Source organism: Pongo abelii, chromosome 11 (genome assembly GCF_028885655.2).
Source record: "Pongo abelii isolate AG06213 chromosome 11, NHGRI_mPonAbe1-v2.0_pri, whole genome shotgun sequence".
NCBI lineage: Eukaryota > Metazoa > Chordata > Mammalia > Primates > Hominidae > Pongo > Pongo abelii.
In genome coordinates, this window is record NC_071996.2 from 32393357 (window position 1) to 32414335 (window position 20979).

Genomic DNA, 20979 nt, shown 5'->3' on the forward strand with positions numbered 1-20979 from the left:
TATGTTTAAATCCATGAACACCAAGAATTTGCTTTATTTGTAAACTAAAATAGTTCAAGGTCCCCCTTTTCCTGTCTTATTTTATTTTATTTTGTTTTGTTTTATTTTTTTTTATGAGACGGAGTCTCGCTCTGTCACCCAGGCTGGAGTGCAGTGGCACCATCTCGGCTCACTGCAAGCTGCACCTCTCGGGTTCACGCCATTCTCCTGCCTCAGCCTCCCGAGTAGTTGGGACTACAGGCGTCCGCCACCACGCCCGGCTAATTTTTTGGAGTTTTAGTAGAGACGGGGTTTCACCGTGTTAGCCAGGATGGTATCTATCTCCTGACCTCGTGATCCGCCCGCCTTGGCCTCCCAAAGTGCTGAGATTATAGGCGTGAGCCACCGCGCCCGGCCTTTTTACCTTTATAATATATTGTCCACTGATGTGTTAAAAACAAGCTCAATAGGCTGGGCACGGTGGCTCACGCCTGTAATCCCAGCACTTTGGGAGGCCGAGGCAGGCGAATCACGAGGCCAAGAGATCGAGACCATCTGGCCAACATGGTGAAACCCCATCTCTACTAAAAATACAAAAATTAGCTGGGCGTGGTGGCACGTGCTTGTAGTCCCCAGCTACTCAGGAGGCTGATGCAGGAGAATCGCTTGAAACTGGGAGGTGGAGGTTGCAGTGAGCCCAGATCGCGCCACTGCACTCCAGCCTCGCAACAGAGTAAGACTCCGTCTCAAAAAACAAAACAAAAAACAAAAATAAAAAACAAACTCAATAAATATCTATATGAGGTCTATTTTCCCACTGTCAAAATAATGTTGAACCTGACATAACAGTTACTGCAATAAGTAAATATCGTGCATAGAGCACAGATGACGTAATTATGCACACTGGTCATTTCCTAGTTTCTAAGCCTGTGTCTGTTTTCCTAAGATTGCGACACTTGGTAGTTTTTTTCTGTGGAGAATATTCTGCTTCAAGAGATTTATTTGACCAGCTTCCATTTGTTAGTTAGGTATAGGTTTAAATATAACCTCATCAGAGAGTCCTAAATTGACCACTCAATCTAATGACTCTGGCCGCTTCTGCAGTTACCTTTTATGTATCAGTTTTTCTTTGTTTTCTTTATGAGGCTTATTACTATATGAAACTGTGTTTTTCATTTACCTCTTTACTGTTTCCCCTCTCTGGAACACAAGCTTCTTGAAAACAAACCCCCCTTTTGTCCTGTTGTTTCTCTACTTCTAATACCAGGTGGCAACTAACTGCCCAATAAATAGTTACTGAATTAATAAATGACTGACTGTATATAATACTAATTATGCTATTATATTTTTAAAGGATAATATGGAGGAATCATAATATAACGAAGCATGTAATTACATATGTATACATACAAACAAACAATACATATATACATGTATATATACATATATTATATATATACATTTCAGACTCTGGAATCCACTTCCTCTGCCATCAAATCTTGCTACAGTGAGGTTTTCCATGTTAATAAGTACGGAATCCCAGTCAATATGGAACTTATCTGTAACCAACTGGCCTCCTGTGAATGTGTAATAGGATATTACATAACACAGATATACATAGAAAGATAGATTCAGCATTTCTACTATTTACCTTTCCAAAAATGCTTAATCTTTTGGAGTCAATGTAAGGCAGTTTCAGCAAAAATCTGCAATGAAAACAAAAAACAATAGTTATATCTTTGTGAGTTAAATGCATATATAAATATATAGTTGGCTTGCATACATACAAAACAATAGCTAATGACTAGAAATGCTTTACTAACTATAGCTCTATTCGTGTATAAGGGTCATATACTCCAAAATCTTGCTACTCAAAGTGATGGCCTAGTAGTTTGGTATCACCTGAAAGCTTGTTATAAATGCAGAAGCCTGGGCCCCATTCCAGGCCTACTGAATCAACATCTACATTTGAACAATATCATACCTGGTTTCTGTGTGCTATTATAAAGAACCCACTAACTTTCTTAGGTCACACATTCATGCCAGTGTGATAATGGTATCTGTGAAACTTCAAGAATTGTGATTAACTGAGGATACAACAGACATTGTGGATTACTGTAAACAAATAATATAGTGATATAATTAAAATGTATCCAACTTTCACAAATCCAAGGTAAATTTTAATTCCAGAGGGGAAATATGAAAATTCTTTTATTATAGCACTAAGGGTGACAGGTACTTGAAAAAAAATGAAATAGGCTTTATGATTAACTTACAAAATTGCTCAGTCACTAAAATAGAAGCCTTGAGTCAGGGTTAGTAATATTACATTTCATATACATAGACTCTGTCATTATAGAAAACAGAAAAGAAAAATGTGCACCCACTTACTTCACAGCTGTTATTTGGTCCTTTACTTCTACTGAACCTAATCTTCGATGAATCTCCTGCAAAATTTTCAGACCCTGGAATCCACTTCCTCTGCCATCAAATCTTGCTACAATGACATTATCCATGTCAATGAGTACGGAATCCCAGTCAATATGGAACTTATCTGTAACCAATTGACCTCCTGGTTCTTCATCCCTGCAAATACCAACATATTGGACCAAAACAAGAGCAATTGAAAATCTGGTAGAAATTTTAGCTTTCATACTCACAAGTTAAGTAATGGGAAAGAACTGTGCTGGCTATTAAAATTTCTGTTAATTCTTGATAATAAACCTGAAGGTAAAATTACAATTTTCCTTTGTAAAATTGTATTTTCCTTTGTAAAACTGTAATTGAAAAGTTCCCTGAATGAAATGAAAGTATGACTTAACATTGCAGTAGAAATTAGTTTAGCTCATTTCTCAATGGGGAAAAATGAAGAAAATGGGTGGTACTTTCCCAACGGCATTTCTAAAGAATGACTGTCAAGTTGGTAGACAGGTCTGTCTTTATTGGATTTCTTCCAGAGTGTTTTAGAAATGTCTTGCAAATGGCTTCCAAGGGCTGAAGGGCAGAACCAATTACAAAAAGTTGATAATAATTTAACAGGAAATGTGCAACCATACATAATGTTAAACTTAAAAAAAAACTGCATTAGTATTTCCTGAATTGTTTTGTTTGTTTGTTTGTTTTTGTGGTGGAATTCTCACTGAAGAAAATTTAAACAAGCAGTGAGAAAAATTCTTTTTTTATCACTAAAGTTGACAGCAAAAAGAAGCATAGATATATATGTCTGAAAAATTTGAAAGCTAGAAGGAAAGAAAGACACACAAATAATAAAGCATGAATGTTCTTTCCAGAGGGAAAAGAAGGTACAATTTTAAAATGTCAGCTTAAAACATTTATTAGTTGATTTTCTAGAATACAGAAAAAGTAAAAAATCAGACTCTGAAACAATCACATGGAGTATCTAGGTCCATACCTAGGTACAGTTCCAACAAGCAGTTGTGCATGTGATAGATCTGAAGACCATTTAAACATCCATCCCTGAAAGGATCTCCATTGTTAGTTGGGCAACCTGTGAGAAATTCCCACCCTACTCACTCTTCAAGGTAAAAACACCAAACTCTCCTGCCTTCCTCTTTATGTAAATGTTTATCTAGAAGCCCCAATACACAAACCATTTCCAATAACAAGCTTTTAGGTTATTAGATTTACTACAGCAAATAACCTCTCAGCAACAAATGAAACTGAGCAGATACAGGGGTTGTATGGAACCAGTAAGTTACATAAAGAAGTAATTAGAGAATCAGACAAAACACAGAGCAACTAAAATTTATTAAAAGCTGTTAGGGGCTGAATTGTGTTCTCCAAAATTTATATGTTGAATCCCTAACACCCAGTTGCTTAGATTGTGACTATATTTGGAGATAGGTCCTTTAAATAGGTAACTAAGTTAAAATGAAACCACAAACGTGGGCCGTAATTCTACCTGACTGATGTCCATTAAAGAAGAGGAAATTTGGACACACAAAAGACCCAAGAGGTGCACAGGTACAGTGGGACTACCATATGAAGGGGCGCAAAGAGGGTGGTCATCTGCAACCCAAGGAGAGCCCTCAGAAATAACCAATCCTGCTGGCACATTGATCTTTGACTTCTAGCCTTCAGAGCTTCGAGAAAATTAATTTCCATTGTTTAAGATATCCAGTCAGTGATATTTAGTTATGATGGCCCTAGCAAACTCATATAAATGCCTTCTGTGGTTTAAGCACTTAAGATCCATCATGTCATATACTCCCTATTTCCAAAATTTTTTTTGGGAGTAAGTTTTCTGTTATGTGTATTATGAGATGTATTATAAATAAAGAAACACCGTAAATAAACTGTGCCATAGAAATTAATGAATCACAAATCTCCTCCATTCTTTTCTAAATCACTCATTTAATGTGATCTTCAGTGATTGAAATCTAAATATGCCTTGTCTTTCCACAGTGTTTGCCACCTAGATATTTTTTCTTTTCTTTTATATTTTCTTTTTAAGTGTATTTTAATTTATGCAACCTTGGCTCTTGATCAGATAATTTGAAATTTGTTACTACCCATGTCCCCATGCTATAACCTAGAAGTCTAATGTCTTCATTCAAAAGTAAGCCTGGAATTGCTGGGTTTTTTTGTTTGTTTGTTTTGTTTTGTTTTGTTTTTTCAGTTGCCCAGTTGATCCTGATAACAGCTTGTTTAACATTTGAGAACTAGCATGAATCATGCCTAGCATAATTTCTAGTATGCATAGGACATAGCCAATGCTTGTTGAAGTAAACCTTCTTCAGGGAAAATAGATGAAGTTTAAAATGGAAAGGCCTTAAAAAGACTTGAGTTTACATAAAGAAACTGTATTTTGAAGCTTGTGTATTTATTGCAAATATTTTGTTTCACAAAGAACAGGTACCAAAGATTAACTTCACCTTTGAATACTAAGCTGAGTAAAAATACCAAGGTTGAATCTCAACTTCACTACAAACATAGGCAAAAATAACTGAAACACTAGGACTCAGTCTGTGTCTATAATGATGGCAAATACTACCATGCTTTCCTCAATGACATTTTGTAAGCATTAATGGCATAAGGCATTTGAAAATACTTTATGAAGTATAAAGAGCAAAACCATGATTAGATTTATAGGACAATAACAACTGTTTTTTATTCTTTTACTTGATAATTTTGCTTATGTTGAGCATATTTCTTTGAATTACACTTAAAAATGGAGAACTATATAAAGAATTTTGGCTAGTTGCACAGTAATTAAATGCACAATATCTATGGATAAAGCATAATTGCTATGTAATATGAGCTATTATGTCAGAGGTACTCCCATTTTCTAGATGGACCAACGAAATCTAAAGCCTTACAAGGATATAAAAAAAGTGCAATCAGCAGACCCTTGGAGTGATCACCAGAGTGTCCTTAACTTTTAAGGCAGGATTGTTCACCTTTAAACTCTGGCAGCAGTGCTAAGGCAACATAAGATGTTTTGTTTATTTAAAAGATACAACTTTCCAATCTACGTATGACACATTGCCTTTTTCACAGCGATTTTAGAAGTTCACAGCTAAGTTATGTTTAGTTAAAATGTAAATAAGTCAGACATTTTATGGCAGGCAAATAAATTATTTTAAGATAGGGTTTAAAATAAGGCACAGTTTTCAAACTCACAATTAGTAAATGGCTACAGGTTTTTTTAAAACAAAACCTTCAAACCTTGACTCATTATTGCTACACTCATGGAAGAAAACTACAATTTCACTCTTTTGCTCTCTTCTCTTAATTGCCATTTTAAACTTTAACCTAGTCTTTCCAAGGTTTAAATGTTAGATCACAAAGTGGTATCAATTCATTATGAACCAAAGATTTTGAACCCATTTCTGTGATCTAATTGGGTGTTGTTTCTTTTTCTTTGGTGTACAATATAGGCATATCTATTTCAACACACACTTAAAAGCACATGGATTATGATGCTAATCATTGACATTACAAGGAACAAACCAGGCATGTGCAGGAAAATGAGGGACATTACTTGTTCACAAAGTGATGAGCAGAAAATACTAGACTTATAAATAAAGCTAAGCAAAGAGTACTTATTCAGTAAGGTAGGAATAGCAAAACATTTGGTGCTAGGGATAACCACACAGAACGTACTACAGACAAATCATCTATCTTATAATAAATGGGTACCACGACTCGTGTGTATTGGCTGTGCAAGATTGCTGAGCTCCAATTGATTTAGTTATTTTTGTTTCTTTCTGAGTGTTTCCCTCATTTTCCTTCTACACAATTTTGCTTTTTTTATCTCTGTCTCAGAAATCTTTGGGGATTCACAGTAAGAAGGGTGTTTCAAGGTTGAGAGTGGAGACATACAACTTGGTTGAAATTTGCAGTGAAAAGAACAATTCCATCTGTTTTAAGCAGTGAAAAGGTCATAGCAATATGAAACTTGTCTATTTCCTAACACAAGCAGCAGAATCAAATTAAGACTGCAAACTTTTCTTAGAAGGTAAGGTCTTTGAGGGCAGAATCCTCATCTATTTCAATACCTTCAACACTGAATGTGTCTGTATGGATGAGTTCACAATATAATAAAATATAGAAAAAATGGAATAAAACAAACAATACTCAATAGATTTTTTTAAATGACAGAACAAGTCACCTCTTTATGACATAACAAAACATCATTTATACCAAAACTGGATTAAAGTGTGGAGATTTGTTGAAACTACACGTTTGATCGGGTTCACAAAGTGTTTCAATTAAATTCTAAAAACAGGGTTGAATTTATTTTCAGAAGACAAAGGTTTTAGTCTTTGATTTCATTACCAATCTGCTGAGGTACCTTGAGCAATTAATTGTTCTTTTTATTTTTATTTATTGTTTTCATTGTTAAGTAATATTTGGTAGTAAATAGTTAAGATCACAAATTATCAGGGCAGTACATTTTTTTTTTTTTTTTTTTTTTTTGAGATGGAGTCTCGCTCTGTCACCCAGACTGGAGTGCAGTGGCATGATCTCGGCTCACTGCCAGCTCCGCCTCCCAGGTTCAGCAATTCTCCTGCCTCAGCCTCCCGAGTAGCTGGGACTACAGGCTCCTGCCACCATGCCTGGCTAATTTTTTGTGTTTTTAGTAGAGACGAGGTTTCACCATGTTAGCCAGGATGGTCTCGATCTCCTGACCTTGTGATCCGCCTGCCTCGGCCTCCCAAAGTGCTGGGATTACAGGCACGAGACACCGCATCCCATTAAAAGTACATTTTTGAAAGCTCTTATCCTTATCAGTAAAGCTTTAGTTATAATAAATGGAAGGAAGAATATTATTCTAATGAGAGGACTTCTGACGACCAGTTGAAAGCATGGTAGAATTTGTCAGCTGCTTATCTGCATCCACTGGGGCAGTGGAAAGAGGAGACATAGAATTGCTTTATAGTCATCTCAGTTCATTGCTCTTTCTAGGCCTACAACAGGTTCACTCAGTTGCACGAATACCTCTTTGAGAGCTAAAGTCCTTGAGAACCAAGGGTTGCAATTTAATTGTAGGTATTATGAATTTAAAAAGAATGTGAAAGGAGGAGTAAAGAACAGAATAAAAATCAAGGTAAGGAAAAAGAAACAATATGCAAAGAACAATATTACCTTATATTCTGAAGCATAATCAACTATCAATGCTTCCATTTTATTCTTCATGACAATTCATTTCAGGTAGAATATGAGATTAACATAGGATAGTAGCTTTAAACAATATTTGCCTTGGCTTAATTAAAAATTTACTTTATAGAGATTTATAATCCATGATGATTTAGTTGCAGCATATGTATATCTAAAGTATAATGAAGTTTGCCCTCTTTCGAGCAGTATGTACACATAGATCCACATACTGGCTAAGGGCCTCTTGGGCCAATTCCTTCTATTTATCTCTTTATTATTTTAAAATTTCTTCTCATAGATGGATTTTCCTACATGAAGAATGGCTGAATGAATTTTCTCATACACTGTATTTACTTCATCATGTAAGGAATTGCATTATTTTTTTTCCTACCAGAGAACTGTTTCTTGTCACATTCCCAACTTCTTCCATTAGGGATATTGTTAAGATAATCTTCAAATTCCTCACCCTAGTTTATTTACACTGTAGCTTTTGGTTGAATTCCTTTTTTTATAAGTCATAACCAGGAAAGCATTTGATATGTTCAAGGTTGTTCATGCCGCTACCAGGACCCTATCTCCTAGTTCTAAGATTTTTCTTTCTGGCGGTGATTATGATGAAGGCTACCTAATAATGTATAAAAAATTCTGTTCATAAATTAAATTCTCAAATTGTACTAATCTCCAAATCACTTGTACTCATCTATTTTTATTCTCAGACTTTGTCCATTGTCAAACCTTTAGAAAAGTTGCCTGCATTCATGACCTAGACTTTATAAAGAAGTAAGCATGTCACTGTGAAAAGGTACAGGTGATATGGGGATCAAATCAAACTGAGTTGAGCCCAGGTCCAGTGTCTTTAGACACCTATGCCTAAGTTTGCTTTTAATTTGGTATAGAGGGTGATAATAGCATCTACCCAGTAGAGTTATGGCAGGGATTAAATGAGATTCTATATGTAGCTTCGTAAAGTGCCTGGTCCTTGGTATAGGTGTTCAATATTATTAACCTAGTTCTGGACAACACTTTGGGACTTGACCTTTCACCTTCCATTCCTCTTGTAGAAGCTGAGCCACCCAAATCTGGCTATTTCTATGCAACTCTGCATCAATAATTCCTGTACTCTTATTCAAGAACATAGTTTCTCAGGGAAGGTGGTTTTATGTCATCAAAGTGTTCTTGACCTCTAGTCTATTTGCACAAATACACATAATTTTAAAATCTCTTTCTTATTCTAATAGTTTTTATGTCACACAACTAAATCTTTGCTGACTTGAATTATAGTTATATAGCCATACAAATGAAAAAGAAATATTGTGCCTTTCACACACGTATATGACGCTCAGCATGTATCTCTTGAACGAGTGTCGTCACTTTTGCAATTTTATTAGCCATATGTTAAAGGTATCTTATGAGCTTCTTCATAGTTAGATTAGTAACACTGGTTGCTTTTAAATTGCTAAAATCCAGAGTGCCTCTGAACTCAGTTATAGTTTTATTTTAAAGAAAAAATTCTTAAGTATTTTCACTTATTCATATGTGGGTCTGTTCAGTACATTTTAGCGTCATTAATATTGTTATCTGTGACTTCAGATAAACCTGAAAAATGCATTTAATGTTTTTCCTCAATCAGAATTTTTCGTGTTTTTAAAGAATTAAAAAAATACCCATATATTTGATGTTTTAATGTTTTTTTTTTCTTGATCTCCAAGTTTGGGTGTTTTGCATTAATAAAATTGAATCTTTTTTGGGGTCTCTCCCCTATCTTTCCTCCTACTTCTCCCTTTTTTCTCTCTTCTATTTTTAATGAAATAGTTTTCCTCATGTCATGATCAACTATTATTGGCCAAAGGCACTCTTCCTTGTCTTGAAGGGAATTTGATACTGTTTTGCTCTTTATCTTGAATGAAAGCCAGAGATTGTCTCCTTAGCCTGATGCAAAAACTGCATAATGACCATCATGAGAGTAATGAAGGAAAAACAAGAGTCCAGTTGTTTAAATGAAGTCATTTGTACTGTAGTACAAATCCAAAAAATGAAAGCCTTATTGTTATACAAGTTGAAACACTGAACAGCATGGATATTAATGAGCCAGCTCTAAAACTCAAAAATGGACTGTTAGCATTATCCACACAAAATTAAACTCAGGATAAACATCTTAGACAGCACATGAAAATATAAGAATAGAACCAATAGAAAAGGACCTCAGGGACATCTCCTAGCCAGAAATTGTTCAATAAAATAGAAGGAATGTCCAATCTCCTAATCATCTTTCCTGTCAAAGTCTTACTACATTAATTCTTATCCTTTGGCCAATTTTCATTTGAGATAATTTCTAACAGTGTGGGTGAGTAAGTAGAAAGGGAAGAGGCTTTGATGATCTTTTCTTTCACTTGCTGGGAACAGCTATATCATCACAGAGCTAGGACAGCATTTGATCTACTCTCTTGCACTTAGAAAGGGTCATACCTAAATTATTCATGGTTAAAAGAAAGCTTAGTGCATTTTATAGACACACCAAAGACAGGAGAACTTATCTCATTTTCCATGTGCACATAACTGCAATGTGACACTCCTATGCAGCAAGTCCACTTTGGATATGACCATGGAAAATATTCTACATGCTTGCTTCAGGAACCGGGGGTGGGGGGGCAATTTAGATAAAAACTAGAACAAAGTGTGTGTATCTTTAAAAAAGAAGCAGGTGACAATCTCCACAAGAAACTTAGATTTCTGTATTTTTTCAAGGAGAGGGCAATTCAGCATGGGAATGTAGTGAGTACAGTACTGAGGCTGACAATACATGGGCTACATATCAAGGAATACATATCTGTGCAATGGATTGAAAATACAGGAACGGAAGCTAATTATTACTAACTAATTATTACTAACTTTCAACCTGTATTTCATCCTTGGTAGGGCATCATGACACCTTCAGTAATGTATGGTGGTGAAACAATACTGGTTTTCTAACTATATAATCCTTTACCTGCATTCTAAAAATCCATTTATTAACTGGAAAGTGTGGTTATATAAATATAGGGAATTTTACATCTTAGCTTAGTTTTTGCATCAGCTAAATAGGAATAATAATGATTATAGTACTAAGTATGAGCAGTTATTAGCAGAACCATTTTGCAACTTAGTAAACTGACATATACAGGTAAAGAAATTATAAACCATACATAGATAAATAACACCAGTTTTTTGAGAGAACACAATTATAAAAGTTGATCTCAACAAAATATTCACTTATACCTTTGGCATATAAGCAATTATATCCTCAATGCAAAAGGAAATTGGAATTCTTAGCCAGAATAAGATTATAAATTTAAGGTGTTAAAAAAATCTCATTTATTTATTAAGTTCTAATTATGGGTCTTTTTCTAAATTTACACCACATATTTTAAATTCCTTTATCCCTAGAATTTTTTTTTAGGGAAAAGTAATAAAAGCTTGTATTGCACATTGTTGCTGAGTTTTCACTTCTTAGTAGATGTCCAACATGAGGCATATTGCTCATCAATTCTATCCCTCAAGTATCCTCACCTGTAAAAATGGGGATTAGAATATCTGCCCTGTTGTAATCATAATGCTGTGAGAGTACAAGTTTTTATAAAAGCATAGGAAGGGCCAGGTGTGGTGGCTCACACCTGTAATCCCAGCACTTTGGGAGGCCAATGCAGGTGGATCACCTGAGGTCAGGAGTTTGAGACCAGTCTGCCCAACATGGCAAAACCCCATCTCCACTAAAAGTACAAAAATTAGCCAGGCGTGGTAACAGGCACCTGTAATCCTAGCTACTTGGGAGGCTGAAGCAGGAGAATAGCTTGAACCCAGGAGGCAGAGGTTGCAGTGAGCCGAGATCGCGCCACTGCACTCCAGCCAGGGAGACAGGAGTGAGACTGCGTCTCAAAAAAAAAAAAAAAAAAAAAAAAAAATGGAGCCAAGATGGCCGAATAGGAACAGCTCCAGTCTACAGCTCCCAGCATGAGCGACACAGAAGACAGGTGATTTCTACATTTCCAACTGAGGTACCAGGTTCATCTCACTGAGGAGTGCCAGATAGTGGGTGCAGGACAGTGGGTGCAGCGCACTGTGCATGAACTGAAGCAGGGCGAGGCATCACCTCACCCAGGAAGCACAAGGGGTCAAGGAATTCCCTTTCCTAGTCAAAGAAAGGGGTGACAGACGGCACCTGGAAAATCGGGTCACTCCAACCCTAATACTGTGCTTTTCCAACAGGCTGAAAAAACTGGCACACCAGGAGATTATATCCTGCACCTGGCTCAGAGGGTCCTACGCCCACGGAGCCTTGCTCATTGCTAGCACAGCAGTCTGAGATCAAACTGCAAGGCAGCAGCGAGGCTGGGGGAGGGGCGCCCGCCATTGCTCAGGCTTGAGTAGGTAAACAAAGCTGCTCGGAAGCTCGAACTGGGTGGAGCCCACTACAGCTCAAGGAGACCTGCCTGCCTCTATAGGCTCCACCTCTGGGGGCAGGGAACAGACAAACAAAAGACAGCAATAACCTCTGCAGACTTAAATGTCCCTGTCTAACAGCTTTGAAGAGAGTAGTGGTTCTCCCAGCATGCAGCTCGAGAGCTGAGAATGGGCAGACTGCCTCCTCAAGTGGGTCCCTGACCCCCGAGTAGCCTAACTGGGAGGCACACCCCAGTAGGGGTGGACTGACACCTCACATGCCCAGGTACTCCTCTGAGACCAAATTTCCAGAGGAACAATCAGGCAGCAGCATTTTCAGTTCACCAGTATCTGCTGTTCTGCAGCCACTGCTACTGATACCCAGGCAAACAGGGTCTGGAGTGGATCTCCAGTAAACTCCAACAGACCTGAAACTTAGGGTCCTGACTGTTAGAAGGAAAACTAACAAACAGAAAGGACATCCACACCAAAAACCCATTTGTACGTCACCATCATCAAAGACCAAAGGTAGATAAAACCACAAAGATGGGGAAAAAACAGAGCAAAAAAACTGGAAACTCTAAAAATCAGAGCACCTCTCCTCCTCCAAAGGAACGCAGCTCCTCACCAGCAACAGAACAAAGCTGGATGGAGAATGACTTTGACGAGTTGAGAGAAGAAGGCTTCAGAAGATCAAACTACTCCGAGCTAAAGGAGGAAGTTCGAACAAATGGCAAAGAAGTTAAAAACTTTGAAAAGAAATTAGATGAATGGATAACTAGAATAACCAATGCAGAGAAGTCCTTAAAGGACCTGATGGAGCTGAAAACCATGGCACAAGAACTACGTGATGAATGCACAAGCCTCAGTAACCGATGTGATCAACTGGAAGAAAGGGTATCAGAGATGGAAGACGAAATGAATGAAATGAGGCATGAAGAGAAGTTTAGAGAAAAAAGAATAAAAAGAAATGAACAAAGCCTCTAAGAAATATGGGACTATGTGAAAAGACCAAATCTACGTCTGATTGCTGTACCTGAAAGTGACAGGGAGAATGGAAACAAGTTGGAAAACACTCTGCAGGATACAATCCAAAAGAACTTCCCCAATCTAGCAAGGCAGGCCAACATTCACATTCAGGAAATACAGAGAACGCCACAAAGATACTCCTCGAGAAGAGTAACTCCAAGACACATAATTGTCAGATTCACCAAAGTTGAAATGAAGGAAAAAATGTTAAGGGCAGCCAGAGAGAAAGGTCGGATTACCCACAAAGGGAAGCCCATCAGACTAACAGCTATCTCTCGGCAGAAACTCTACAAGCCAGAAGAGAGTAGGGGACAATATTCAACATTCTTAAAGAAAAGAATTTTCAACCCAGAATTTCATATCCAGCCAAACTAAGCTTCATAAGTGAAGGAGAAAAAAATACTTTACAGACAAGCAAATGCTGAGAGATTTTGTCACCACCAGGTCTGCCCTAAAAGAGCTCCTGAAGGAAGCACTAAACATGGAAAGGAACAACCGGTACCAGCCACTGCAAAAACATGCCAAATTGTAAAGACCATCAAGGCTAGGAAGAAACTGCATCAACTAATGAGCAAAATAACCAGCTAACATCATAATGACAGGATCACATTCACACACAACAATATTAACCTTACATGTCAATGGGCTAAATGCTCCAATTAAAAGACACAGACTGGCAGATTGGATAGTCAAGACCCATCAGTATGCTGTGTTCAGGAAACCCATCTCACGTGCAGAGACACACATAGGCTCAAAATCAAGGGATGGAGGAAGATCTACCAAGCAAATGGAAAACAAAAAAAGGCAGCGGTTGCAGTCCTAGTCTCTGATAAAACAGACTTTAAACCAACAAAGATCAAAAGAGACAAAGAAGGCCATTACATAATGGTAAAGGGATCAATTCAACAAGAAGAGCTAACTATCCTAAATATATATGCACCTGATACAGGAGCACCCAGATTCATAAAGCAAGTCCTTAGTGACCTACAAAGTGACTTAGACTCCCACACAATAATAATGGGAGAGTTTAACACCCCACTGTCAACATTAGACAGATCAATGAGACAGAAAGTTAACAAGGATATTCAGGAATTGAATTCAGCTCTGCACCAAGCAGACCTAATAGACATCTACAGAACTCTCCACCACAAATCAACAGAATATATATTCTTTTCAGCACCACACCACACCTATTCCAAAATTGACCACATAGTTGGAAGTAAAGCTCTCCTCAGCAAATGTAAAAGAATACAAATTATAACAAACTGTCTCTCAGACCACAGTGCAATCAAACTAGAACTCAGGATTAAGAAACTCACTGAAAACCACTCAACTACATGGAAACTGAACAACCTGCTCCTGAATGACTACTGGGTACATAACAAAATGAAGGCAGAAATAAAGATGTTCTTTGAAACCAACGAGAACAAAGACACAACATACCAGAATCTCTGGGACACATTTAAAGCAGTGTGTAGAGGGAAATTTATAGCACTAAATGCCCAGAAGAGAAAGCAGGAAAGATCCAAAATTGACACCCTGACATCACAATTAAAAGAAATAGAGAAGCAAGAGCAAACACATTCAAAAGCTAGCAGAAGGCAAGAAATAACTAAGATCAGAGCAGAACTGAAGGAAATAGAGACACAAAAAACTCTTCAATAAATCAATGAATCCAGGAATTGGTTTTTTGAAACATCAACAAAATTGATAGACCACTAGAAAGACTAATAAGGAAGAAAAGAGAGAAGAATCAAAGAGACGCAATACAAAATGATAAAGGGGATGTCACAACTGATCCCACAGAAATACAAACTACCATCAGAGAATACTACAAACATCTCTATGCAAATAAACTAGAAAGTCTAGAAGAAATGGATAAATTCATCAACACATACACCCTCCGAAGACTAAACCAGGAAGAAGTTGAATCTCTGAATACACCAATATCAGGCTCTCAAATTGAGGCAATAATAAATAGCTTACCAACCAAAAAAAGTCCAGGACCGGATGGATTCACAGCCGAATTCCACCAGAGGTACAAGGAGGAGCTGGTACCATTCCTTCTGAAACTATTCCAATCAATAGAAAAAGAGGGAATCCTCCCTAACTCATTTTATGAGGCCAGCATCATCCTGATACCAAAGCCTGGCAGAGACACAACCAAAAAAGAGAATATTTGACCAATAGCCCTGATGAACATCGATGCAAAAATCCTCAATAAAATACTGGCAAACCAAATCCAGCAGCACATCAAAAAGCTTATCGACCATGACCAAGTGGGCTTCATCCCTGGGATGCAAGGCTGGTTCAATATATGCAAATCAATAAATGTAATCCAGCATATAAACAGAACCAAAGACAAAAACCATGTGATTATCTCAATAGATGCAGAAAAGGCCTTTGACAAAATTCAACAACACTTCATGCTAAAAACTCTCAATAAATTAGGTAGTGATGGGATGTATCTCAAAATAATAAGAGCTATCTATGACAAACCCACAGCCAATATCATACTGAATAGGCAAAAACTGGAAGCATTCCCTTTGAAAACTGGCACAACACAGGGACGCCCTCTCTCACCACTCCTATTCAACATAGTGTTGGAAGTTCTGGCCAGGGCAATCAGGCAGGAGAAGGAAATAAAGGGTATTCAATTTGGAAAAGAGGAAGTCAAATTGTCAATGTTTGCAGATGACATGATTGTATATCTAGAAAACCCAATTGTCTCAGCCCAAAACCTACTTAAGCTGATAGGCCACTTCAGCCAAGTCTCAGGATACAAAATCAATGTACAAAAATCACAAGCATTCTTATACACCAATAACAGACAAACAGAGAGCCAAATCATGAGTGAACTCCCATTCACAATTGCTTCAAAGATAATAAAATACCTAGGAATCCAACTTACAAGGGATGTGAAGGACCTCTTCAAGGAGAACTACAAACCACTGCTCAATGAAATAAAAGAGGATACAATGAAATGCAAGAACATTCTATGCTCATGGGTAGGAAGAATCAATATCATGAAAATGGCCATACTGCCCAAGGTGAATTATAGATTTTATGCCATCCCCATCAAGCTACCAATGACTTTCTTCACAGAATTGGAAAAAACTACTTTAAAGTTCATATGGAACCAAAAAGAGCCCACATCGCCAACTCAACCATAAGCCAAAAGAACAAAGCTGGAGGCATCACGCTACCTGACTTCAAACTATACTACAAGGCTACAGTAACCAAAACAGCATGGTACTGGTACCAAAACAGAGATATCGATCAATGGAACAGAACAGAGCCCTCAGAAATAACGCCGCATATCTACAACTATCTGATCTTTGACAAACCTGACAAAAACAAGCAATGGGGAAAGGATTCCCTATTTAATAAATGGTGCTGGGAAAACTGGCTAGCCATATGTAGAAAGCTGAAACTGGATTCCTTCCTTACACCTTATACAAAAATTAATTCAAGATGGATTAAAGACTTACATGTTAGACCTAAAACCATAAAAACCCTAGAAGAAAACTTAGGCAATACCATTCAGGACATAGGCATGGGCAAGGACTTCATGTCTAAAACAACAAAAGCAATGGCAACAAAAGCCAAAATTGACCAATGGGATCTAATTAAACTAAAGAACTTCTGCACAGCAAAAGAAACTACCATCAGAGTGAACAGGTAACCTACAAAATGGGAGAAAATTTTTGCAACCTACTTATCTGACAAAGGGCTAATATCCAGAATCTACAATGAACTCAAACAAATTTACAAGAGAAAAACAAACAACCCCATCGAAAAGTGGGTGAAGCATATGAACAGACACTTCTCAAAAGAAGACATTTATGCAGCCAACAAACACATGAAAAAATGCTCATTATCAGTGGCCATCAGAGAATTGCAAATCAAAACCACAGTGAGATCCCATCTCACACCAGTTAGAATGGCGATCATTAAAAAGTCAGGAAACAACAGGTGCTGGAGAGGATGTGGAGAAATAGGAACACTTTTACACTGTTGGTGGGACTGTAAACTAGTTCAACCCTTGTGGAAGTCAGTGTGGCAATTCCTCAGGGATCTAGAACTAGAAATACCATTTGACCCAGCCATCCCATTACTGGGTATATACCCAAAGGATTATAAATCGTGCCGCTATAAGGACACATGCACATGTATGTTTATTGCAACACTATTCACAATAGCAAAGACTTGGAAGCAACCCAAATGTCCAACAATGATAGACTGGATTAAGAAAATGTGGCACATATACACCATGGAATACTATGCAGCCATAAAAAATGATGAGTTCATGTCCTTTGTAAGGACATAGATGAAGCTGGAAACCATCATTCTCAGCAAATTATCGCAAGGACAAAAAATCAAACAGTGCATGTTCTCACTCATAGGTGGGAATTGAACAATGAGAACACATGGACACAGGAAGGGGAACATCACACACTGGGGCCTGTTGTGGGGTGGGGGGAGGGGGAGGGGGAAAGGATAGCATTAGGAGATATACCTAATGCTAAATGACGAGTTAATGGGTGCATCACACCAACATGGCACATGTATACATATGTAACAAACCTGCACGTGTGCACATGTACCATAAATCTTAAAATAATAATAATAATAAAAAGAAAAAAAAGCATAGGAAGTATGTAAACTACATGTTATATAGTTGGACTTTTTTTGCGTGCCCTTATAAATTAAAATATCTATAACCTATACATTAACATATATGTATAAATATAATTTTCAACACTTTTAATTCCCAAAGATGCAGCATGTTTTGTGCAATATAGATTTATTTTGTATGACATGTTTTCTATGTGATGAAAAAGAGGGAGATTATGTCAGTATAATGCACCATCATAGTGGTGCAGGCACAGCCTTTCCCAAGGTATTAATGTGTGGAGGAAATCAGAGCCACATTTTCTCATAAGTAAGGAAAAAGTCTTAGCAATATATTGGAACCTTTATAAAAAAGCTAAAAATCAAAGGAAGCACTTTTTTAGGATGAGTTGTGGCTGTTCTAGCAACTTCCAATTGATTATGCTTCCTCCGTGTAACTGAGGGACAGGTGACAACTGAGAGCTCTGATCATAGAGGCTACAAAGACATGGACCCAAACAGTGGATTAATGAAGAAGGCTACAGCTAGATCAGATTTATAATTTTGATTAAAATGGCATGATAAAAATGAGAAAAAATGGCTATAAGAGAATGCCCTCAAAGAGGAAGAACAAGTGCTAAAGTCCGAAGCTGAAAATGACTGATTCCAAATCAAAACGTTGATTAAAACTTTACTATGTTAATAACAACTGTATTGTTTGGGTTGTGGTTTTCTTTTAAAAATACAATAATTATTAGTTTCTTCCCAAGTTTTATATCTCCTAGAAGCCCTGTAATTTTTAGTAGGGAACTTTGCACATTACTTGTTGCTCAAAAATATATGTGTGTTGGACTAGAAAAGCCTGAAGCTCTGGCCTAGCCTCCCATCATCATAGACACACTTTGACTTACATGCTACACAGCCTTACATGATTCATAATGCACTGTTTTTATATATAAGTCAAAAGGGAAGAATATATTTTTTAAAAAATCCTGGAATAACATAATGTCATTGATGTATTCCTCTGATGTGGAGCTGTGTGGGATTACCAAGAAAGAATACACTATATCTTGGTATTTTTAACCTCACCTTTCAAAGTCATGTTAAACTAATAATACGGTTAATATTATATCCTAATATGTTTTTTCTTAGAAACAAATAAATAATTAAAACAGAAAAAGAGACTGATTTCAGTATGAATTACCCTTACATTAATGACTACATTTATACGACCATCTAAAACTAAGAACTTTGTAAATTGAGAAGTTCAATATTTCTTATAAAAAGTATTCAGTGGTATATCTGTAAATATATCGTATACACGTAAGTTTTAAATAGGAACTATGAATAAGCCCATATCATTCATATGAAACCATATTATATCATTCATATAATTCTGTGAATCCATGCATATCTAAAACCTATGTTAACAGAAGACCTAAAATGGCATGTGTGTTTCTGTGTGTGCATATACGTGTATATATATACACACATACACACATATATATACACATATACACATATATACACATATATATTCCAATTAAAATAATCACCAAATGAATATTATAGCTTATGCATTATCTACAAATTGATCTAAATTTGGGTTTTTCCCCCATGTCACCTTCTTAATAGAGCAACTTTGAGTTTGTACAACTTTAAATAGTGGTAAGAAATTAATGCTGACATTTAAGATGCATTATCTGCAAATTGTGAAAGAACAAGTTTAAATACATTCAAGAAAAAAATAAAAACAAATGATCACCTTCTCCCCTTCTATTAACAAGATTAAATGCCTCTGCCTTTTTTCTTCTTAATCATTTTCTATGTATTACAGTGTGGGTACATTCTCCATCCATTTAAATGACGAAGATACACAAATGATAAACCTAAAATTTAAGCTTTGAACCTCATTATATGGCAAAGCAATAATAATCACTCTTGAGACAAACATTAATATCAACAAGCTATCTCTTTCATCCACATCGGACGGTATATGTACTATTTTTGTGAGACACTGAGCGTAAAAGTAGATGTGTATTTGGCATGAACAAATAGAAGATCAAACGATGTTAGAGGTTATTGGAATATATATGTCTTCATCCTTGGGAAACAAAATGAACTCACCTCTGATAATCTGATCTGCAAACCCCTAGAAATCTATGAAACAAATACAGAGTAGAAAAGACCTCCCACAAAGTGAACATTTTGATGAGAATTCAGAATTTTATTAAATAATCTGAGATGAGAATTTGATCTCTCTTGTGGAAAATTCATGAACTCAGTCATGATTTCTGTAATCGATACTTTACACCAAAGCATTAACATAGTACATGTGGAAAATGTTATATTCCAGAAATTATTATAAACAGTTCAGTGGAAAGAAGAAAAGCTCATAAGAATTTGGTGGTAGAGAAGCCTCTTCTGATTCAAGTCATCATTCTTTGATAATATGCCAATAATTATCATAATATGGTGGACTATGTAGGCAGGCAGCATTGGGTAATACAGCAGAGGTTCTAATATAGAAAACAGATATATAAAACTTGAGTCCAAACCTTAACTTTTCCTGCTTATAAACTTGGGGGAACATATACATGACCTATTTTAGTTATAGTTTCCTTGTGTTAACATAAGGACAGCAGTATTCACCTTGGATGATTTCTATAAGGATGAAAGATGATGTCTACATATTCTCAGTGAGACACTCTTTGCACAATAACAATAAATCGTAGCTAATATCAATTCTTGTTATCTTAAGCTCAGTAAAAAAATTGTAAAAAGAAACAGTGAAGAGACAGCATGAAAATCAATCAATATTCAGCCCTATCCAGAAAGACTATAAGAGAAATTAGAAACTCGCATCTCATTCTACTGAGTGGGAAACTAAATTGCAGAGAAATGGATCCATACAGAAATCAATTATAAACTCACAAATCATTTATTTCTCCATTTCTCCATCTCGACTTAATTCATTCTTGAGGACAAACTCAGGGTTAATTGATTTGTTTACTTATTCATTGATGTATTCATATATTCATTCATTTACTCTATCAAATAATGCTCCAGTTAGTGCGTTATGGCAAAACTATTCAAAAGGAATTGGCAATTTAACAGAAGAGAAAGCAAAGTAAATGTTGTAATCTGGTATGGTTACATGTTTGTAATAGTGGTGTGCATAAAGTTATCTGGAAGTGTGTCTGAAAGTCTTAAGAGAACTTCTCCAGGTGGGCAGGCAAACTCAGGGAACTGGGAGACTATGTGAAAACACAAGTGATGGCGGTGGAGCCAAGATGGCCGAATAGGAACAGCTCCGGT

The 20979-nt window shown here is 36.7% G+C and overlaps 1 protein-coding gene across 1 annotated transcript in view; it reads right to left on the bottom strand.

Annotated features, from left to right (window-relative positions):
- The window catches only part of DPP10 (dipeptidyl peptidase like 10), a 703534-nt gene that overhangs the window by 32958 nt on the left and 649597 nt on the right, over window positions 1–20979 (bottom strand). Inside the window, exons 20-21 of the mRNA XM_024243704.3 lie at window positions 2371–2565; window positions 1631–1685 (exon numbers count right to left, since the gene is read on the bottom strand). Coding sequence (XP_024099472.1) covers window positions 1631–1685; window positions 2371–2565 — 250 coding nt within the window. The remainder of the gene's footprint in view (window positions 1–1630; window positions 1686–2370; window positions 2566–20979) is intronic.